Here is an 8,033-nt window from a genome sequence, read left to right on the forward strand (position 1 = left end):
CGGATTCAGGGCAGATCGTGACATGATGGTGACTCTGATTGGTGACCCATGCGAGAACACACATTACACTTGCGGGTGGCCTTGCACTGAGTTGACCGGTGCCCTGTGCGCAAACACACAAAGCAACGCTTCTGTTCAATCAGTTATTCTTTCCGCTGTGCTACTGTTGTGTATTTCGCGCAGTCACCACATACCATGCTTGATGTTTCAAGCACCATCGGCGCAGGCCACGTTTTTCGGCACCGACGATTTGTTCGTCCACCAAAAGTCGAAACAAATGTTTCTCACTTGAACACTCCGTAGAGCTGCCGCTGTTGTGCCAAGGCCCATTGGCGCATGGTGTGTATACTCCAAATCTACATGTATGATGATGGGTCACTGCTGACGTTTCTGCTCTTGGACAGTGCAACGCCGCATGAAGATATGTTGTGGCTCCACAATCGCTGAGAACGCTAGTGTGCGTCCATGGAATACTAAAACACAATAGGCGCGGCGCAGTTAACGCCCACTTGGATGAATCGGAGTGGTGGCGAGTGCATTCTACTTCCTCGGTGAACACTGCTGGTCACCCTGTTTGATGATCCACCAAACACCATCGGTGCAGGCCGCGTTTTTCGGAACCAGCCATTTATTCGTCCACCAACAATTGAAATTAATGTTTCTCACTTGAACACTCTGTAGAGCTGTCGCTGTCGTGACAAGGCCGTGTATACTCCAAATCTACATGTAGGATGAAGAGTAACAGTTACTGCTGATAATGAAGTTTGCGCTCGTGGACAATACAACGCTGTGTGAAGTAAATTGTGGCTCCACAATCGCTCTGAATGCTAATTGTGTCCATGGAATACTAAAACACAATAGGCGCGGTGCAGCTAACGCCCAACGTGGATGAAACGGACAACAGCAGCGGCTAGAGCGTTCTCCTTCCTCGGTGAACACTGCTACAAGACATTATGCTTGATGATTCACCAAACACCATCGTTGGGGGCCAAGTTTTCCGGCGCCAGCGAGTTGTTCGTCCACCAACTAACTTTGATGAGTCTTTCTTCAACACTTCGTAGAGCAGCCGCGCAAGGCCTTTCCTTTGCGTTAGGGTAGCGATCCTTCCTAGATGATGTCGCTATTCATTGTTACTTTTTACTACAATGAGTAGTGTTTCTCCGAAAATAAAGGCAGCTGCCTGGGCTTTAGCCTTTGGCAGTACTGCCTAGGCCTAGCGCCTAGCGCCTGGACTTGTAAAAAAATTGATTTTGCAAGTCTTCAATCATGTCTGCATGTACGCGCTATCCAATCCAGCCATGTGGCGTGAACAGGTTGCTTGACGTGAAAGGTAGAACAGCTTGACGTATTATTATTATTATTAGACACAATCTCATAGCATGTGACAAGCATAGCTAATGCAGGGACAGAATCCCCTGAGACAAGGGCGTGAAAGGTAGCGCGGCCGGCCGAGCGCGAGTCGTAGATTCTACGCGCTCGCGGACGTGTCTAGTCTAGTCTGGCACGTGAAACGAAAAGATTTTTTTGGCGGGTAGTCGGCAAAAATTAAGTGACGGTCCCTTTAGTCCTTCGCTGTTCAAAAATGTGTGAGTTGTCATGGTGAAGTTAGTTCACCCGGTACCGCAGTTTTTCTGTTTTACTCTGCCGAATCGCGCGCTAGCGCGCGCTAGCGACGGGCCACGCCGCGCCCGGCGCCCACCAGCCACGGCCACGTCATAATCATGGCTTTGCCAGCTGCAAAAACTTTTTTCCAAAGAAAAAAAGTAACAAGTCGAGATAGTCTGCATGCCTAGCTAGCTAGCTAGGTACTACTAGGTGCGCTGATGATCTGATGCTGAGTGAGTACGAGTGAGTCGAAAATGGGAAAAATGATAGTTCATGCCTCATTTTAGAAATTTGGATGAGTTTGGTACCTTTTCATCGATCCTGGCTTCAATATTCGTGTAGTTCTGTTGACCATCCTGATGCCTGGAGCATCTAACCGTAGGTGATATGCAACGTACGTTCTTCATCGGGTTGAAAGCATTTCGTTTTCCCATTGCCCGCACACTAATTATTAGGATAATAGTTGGAATTTCGAATTTTTTTGCCTCTAATATTGATTTTTGCAGGAATGCCAGCGCCTATCTCTGTACCAGAATGGACCACGCGGGAGAAGCTCATCCTCGCATCTTCTGTTCAGAGAAGTGGAGATCAGAATTGGTATGTGATGGTGTTTGTTTGGTCCAACATAAGTCCTGGCAACACAGCCCAGAAATCATGCTGGCAAAATATTTTTTGGATAAATGACAAAAATGCGGGAAAAAGCCGAAAACCTACACAGGCATGACCCTACGCGAATGAGGCCTCACGAATGTATGGTTTCAGATGCCGCGACTTGTGTGGCTGGATCTTGGAGGGATGTCAGCCCCATACACGTGTATTCGGGAGATTGAACACCCCCGGCAATTCCGTACATCCCTCATGCAAGAATTTTCTACTTGTATGTATTCTGTTTCTGGTATTCCCGCTTTCTCCCGACAGTATTGATTAACAAGCCATACACTGCACTCATCTCCCTTCCTCCTCTCTTCCTCCCTTTCCTTACACAGCACACAGGAGAGCCCCTCGATCTTAAATAAAAATCAATACACATCCCTCCGACGCGTGTGGCGTGAATCTTAATCTCTCCATTAACCCTTTGCACGCCAAGAGTACATGAAAACCAGAGTGTGCAGCTTGGGGCATTTTCTACTATGGGTGTCTGTCACGGCGGAATTCCGTGATCACATCATATTTGGTGCAGATTTGAGGCGGGAAATAGCGTAGTGCGTACAACTGAGCTGCAGTTGTGCAGAAAGAGACCTGCTTGAGTCCTGCTTATACGCACAACATCACTAACATGATGTAATCACGGAATTCCGCCGTGACAGCAACCCATCCGAGCTGCACACTCTTGTTTTCATGTACTCTTGGCGACGCTCAGGATGTACCCTGGATGGCCAGCGTCGAGTGTACGCGACACGCCCAAAGTATACAGTGTACACTACACATCACGGCATATAGACGAGTGTTCAAACTTTCGTAACTCACTCAAACGGCAAGGGATTTTCACGAATGATGCATCGTTGGAAAGGTATTGGACTCAGCTCTCCACCGATGCAACGATCTTCGCGATAGGCCAATGTATGGCTGAGCGCCGACGATGTAAACAGCCTTGGCGGCCTGGAAGTGGTACGAATGCGGCTTGTCCAAGTACAGTGATGTAATTGGAACTGGTCCAGGGCGTCAGTTTTGCACTTCTCGTCGGATTTTGGTGAGCGCAACTGTAGTATCCATAGTATCTGTAGCATCCATCTGTAGTATCCATGGCCCATTGTACACAGTCACCCGTGGTAGCACGTTGCGAATCAGTCTTCATCGTCTTCTACCACACACCACACCACATCCAGCACGTCAGGACGAATGCATTGGTCTACATTTTATAGGGGAGATAATTGGCTGCACATACATGTGGGTACTCCACTTTGGCATGATGACGAGGATGGAATGTGTCAGTCACGGTGGGCAGGATTCTAGCCGGGGGGGGGGGGGGGGGGGGCACTCCCCAGACATGAAAACATATGGGGAACTTGTACTGCACTTTTGTGCATCGGCACGTAGTTTGGAGTCAATCGAACTGTCCATTGTAGTATGGGTTCTTTGCTTCCTAAGTCTGTGAGGCAACCATGTGCACTTACTACTTGAGTATGACTGTGTGTGTGTGTGTGTGCATGTGTGTGTGTCTGTGCATGTGTGTGTGTGTGCATGTGTGTGTGTGTGTGTATGTGCGTGCGCCAACTTTTCCAGGGTCTCTGTTTCTCGCACCATTCGTCCCCTTGTCGAGGGAGAAGGCAGACCACCGGAATTTTTCAACCATAAGGTGTGTTTGTGTGTGCATGTAGCGCAGAAGGCTAACATGGATGGGAATTATCTCATCCTCACTGTTCAAAGAAATTTCGCTATTTAAACTGTGCCGTATGGCACAATGTGTACATGCACGTACATGTACATCCGAATACAGTGTACTCGATTGGCTGTGACTCGGTCAATCCTCAACCAATTCAACAAGCAAAAGTCCTAAATGTTGCAGAGGCTATTGGCTCAAACAATTCCGAGCTCTCTACAATGACGTTTGAGTGTAGTTCAATGTAAATAAGCAAATTCGGTTTGAACTTGCGAAGTGAGAAAGGCATTGGTAATCTTAGCATTATTGGATGCCGACACAGCTCCGCAACCTAGTCTTTTTGCTGGTATGCTCTATGGAGCCCTGACCTACAGAAACTGCGGACATGTAGGAGAGAGGGTATTCATTTTTTTTTTTTAAACAGCTGCAGGGAAAACTGTTTATCATGGGAATGTCGATAACAAGCCTGAACTGTAGCTTTCTCCAACATTGCCCATGCGTCATGCACACGCGGATGTGGATTGACTGAGATTAATACACATCGAGATCGATGAGACTGAGATCGATATGTTTTGCTCTTACTGAGATCCGTAATAGTCTGCACATTGTGCAACATGTATGCTGTGCAAGTACTACCGTATTTTTCCGGTTGTAAGTCGACCTTTGACGACTAAAAATAGAAGGAGAAAGGGTGGGGTTCAACTTACAACCGGGATTCGACTTATAACCGGGAACTATCAGTATCTTACAAAAAAAATACCTGCACTGCATGCACGAGTGCACCACGTGTTCATATTTTTGCCAGGTTATTGGCCTTTTTCAAGGATTGGGACGTTATACCCTCCAATAAGGAATGTTTACAATATTTGTTGATGTGTTGGTAACAGGAAGTGGTTAGTAGTGCTTCATTGGGTGAAAACTTAAAAAAACAGAATTGAGACCTCCGGATACGGAGGTCGACCTTTAATCGGGGTCGACTTACAACCGGTAAAATACGGTAGTAAGATGTTACCAGCTCCGGGCTGTGGCAGAAGTTCCGCAGAACCGTGGACCGACCTCCCATCTGCCCTGTGCCACAGTAGGGTTTGGAGTGACAGGGCCTGTAAGGTTTTTGCAGTATTCAAAATGCAGCAATTTGTGAATTTAACTTCACCAGTGCGATGCCAACAGGTAAAATATGGAGGAGAAAAAAATTGATAAAGCCCGTTGAAAATCTCACGTTACGTGTAAATTTAGAGGTTAAGTTACACGTGCGACGTGACGTGAAAGGTAAGATTCGGGATTAGTTCGAACAGAAGATTTTTTCTCAAAACACAAAAATCAAATCTTCCAACAAACCCGATCGAACTACGGATACTCACACAAATCCGATCGGGATGACCAAACTCAACTTCCAAAAACCCACGTCACGTTACTACGTGAGGTGCAGTAAACTCACGTAGAATACGTCAAATTTTACGTGAGTTTTTTTATTTAATAATTTTGACGTAAAGGTTCACGGACGTAAGGTAGGGAGTTCAGTTCCGGTCACAGAAAAGCGAAAAGTGCAGTCACAGCTCGCCTGTACAAAGTGAATGGGCGCCTCGTGACTGCAGTTCGAGATGCAGTTCGAGATGCAGTTCGAGGCCCAAGTATCTTCTCCCACGGCCTTTTCGGCCTTGTCGATGCTATTTTTAGGTAGCTGAGGTCATTACCTTTCCAATGGTGCCACACATGCCATGCTTCCAAAAATAATGCCTTCGCGCTTGGCGCGGATGCACTTCGAAGTACTAATTTCGACCAGATCCGTACTCGGCCCCACGAGGAACACCCGATTTTCATGTTCAGCGGCCTCGAATTAGCCTAAACCAAGAGGATTCTAGAACATTGAGGCTCGCGCTTTATCACGGTAGAAGGAAGATGATCACAGAAACCAGCCCACGGCGATTTCCTGGTGGTAGACGAAAAAAATCGAGTGAACTGCGCGCACGCTGTAGAAGCAGTGACGGTGAAAACGTGTGACTTGTGCAAGTAGGCGCGCACGGCATGCGTGCACACTGCATGCATGCACACATCCTGTATCGCCATGTATGCACCAGATAGTGCAGTGCTGGACGGAAACCACTCGGCTCACATACATACTTGCATTTACTTCTGTGACTACTTTCTCCCCCGTTTTCCGATCTTCAATCCACTATAACTCTAGATTGCCTTGGAATTTTGGGTTCAAATTTTCACAGGTTGTTTCGCACACCTTCCCGGTTTAGAAAAACTAGCGTTTTATGCAAAACTCGCGAATTTGGTTTTTCAATTGAAGTCCCTACGTAAGGACTTAATGTGAAACTTACCCTAGTCGGTGATCGATCCATAGATCCATAGATCCATAGATCCATAGAGCGTTCGGTTACAAAAAATGTAATCATTTCAACCATCGTCATGCTGAATCAAAAGAAGTCTTGAAGCTTCCTGCAGCTTCATAGTAGAAAAGAGGTTTGGGTGGACACCCCCATTCCAGTCTCACTGCAAATCTGAACCAATTCCATTATTAAAGGTTTTTTTTTTTTAAATAATGGAATTGGCTCAGACTTGCAGTCAGACTGGATTGGGTGTGTCCACCCAAACCTCTTTTCTGTCTTGCTGAATGGTGTCAATATTTGTGGTTGTTTTGTTATGTGATCACTTGTCAATCCGTGTTCTGTGCCTTGTCTTGGCTTGACAGCAAACCAGTTATTTTATTTTCTCTACTTATTACCAGAATTGTGCCATTCAGTATGATCACATGCTGGAGAACGTGGCCACGCCGAAGCGCAAGCGAGGCCATGATGCTGGTGGTGCTGGTAAGTTACCGCAGACTAGGCCATGCAGTCTTGACTCATGTGGAAGTATTAGCTTTTATGAGGTTTTTGCGTATTCGCAAAGAAGTGAATCAGCAGGACGCTAACAGCGCAGCTTCGCTTATGCTGAACGGCTTGGGCTATGTGTATTGAGCTGTGGTATTTGAATATTATACTGAACGGCTTGGGCTACTGGCTATGTGTATTGAGCTGTGGTATTTGAAGAGTGTGTGGAGACGCAATTAAGTATGCCTTGAATAGAAGGACATTTGAATAAAAGCTTGGCCCGAGCATCGTCTTGTTTGGCCAGTAGTTCTGTTGTTGTTGTTGGTGTTGGTGTTGTTGTTGTTTGTAGGCAAGTTTACAATATGGATACTTGTATGGGGTACAGTAAAACCTGGTGTAAGCGACCTCTGGTTTTAGCGACCTCTGGTTTTAGCGACCACCTGCTTTTGACGACCGTTAAAGTCATGTAGACGTGAAAAAAATTGACAGGTGTGGAGCATAGAATATTTTCATGCAAGCAAAGTACACCTGTCAATATGGGTACATAGAAGTACAATTATGCACATGTATGTACACGATCTGATATGCCACGAATGTATGGGACCTGGTTCTAAAAACACCACCTGGCTTTAACGACCGCTTTTGTTCGCACCATGGAGTGGTCGCTTAACTTGAACCAGGGTTTACTGTACTTGCATGGTAAGTACCATAAAGTACTGCGAAAGCGCCCCGTCTCACGAGTCGAGAGCGCCCCACCTTGATTTTACAGCCAGGGAAAGGAAATCATATGGAATAGTGCAACTAAGTTTGTACGGTGTGAGAACCTTTGTGTACTAAGGTCACACTTAGCATGTTCTTGTGTGGAGTTCCAAGGTAAACTGCGTACGGATTGACTTCAAAGCGTGCACTGTGTGTACAAGGTACGTGCCGTATGACCTTCGCACAGGACACCAACTCCACAACACGACAACGAAAGGACGAGTTGGTGGGGCGCTCTGGGGGTACTTTACCGTATAAGTAGTGGGGAGTAGCAGTGTTTGACCTGAGCTTGCTTGTATTCTCACATGGCAGCAGCATTCGTTTAGTAACATTATTTGGCCAAGATATCTTCAGGGATACTTCTTTTCCTTATCAAGTTTGGGGCAATGAGTGCGTAACCAGTACTCGACTTGCGGGAATGTGACCTGGTTAAACAAAACCAAAAACACCGTCCCAAGGCATCATGCATGTGTATGCATTGGATCAAGAGTCCATAACCCCACTGGTGTGCAGCTCTGATCTCCGCGCTA

General features: G+C 46.5%; 1 protein-coding gene across 2 annotated transcripts in view; it reads left to right on the top strand.

Moving 5' to 3' along the window:
• The first annotated feature begins 1,832 nt into the window (after positions 1–1,832).
• The window catches only part of LOC135820913 (pneumococcal serine-rich repeat protein-like), a 29,943-nt gene continuing 23,742 nt past the window's right edge, over positions 1,833–8,033 (top strand). For both annotated transcript variants that reach the window (XM_065333970.1, XM_065333978.1), the window contains exons 1-4: positions 1,833–1,999; positions 2,112–2,202; positions 3,829–3,901; positions 6,660–6,741. In XM_065333970.1, the coding sequence (XP_065190042.1) occupies positions 1,993–1,999; positions 2,112–2,202; positions 3,829–3,901; positions 6,660–6,741 (253 nt within the window). In that variant the 5' untranslated portion in view covers positions 1,833–1,992. The remainder of the gene's footprint in view (positions 2,000–2,111; positions 2,203–3,828; positions 3,902–6,659; positions 6,742–8,033) is intronic.

This window comes from Sycon ciliatum, chromosome 1 (assembly GCF_964019385.1).
Source record: "Sycon ciliatum chromosome 1, ocSycCili1.1, whole genome shotgun sequence".
Taxonomy (NCBI): domain Eukaryota; kingdom Metazoa; phylum Porifera; class Calcarea; order Leucosolenida; family Sycettidae; genus Sycon; species Sycon ciliatum.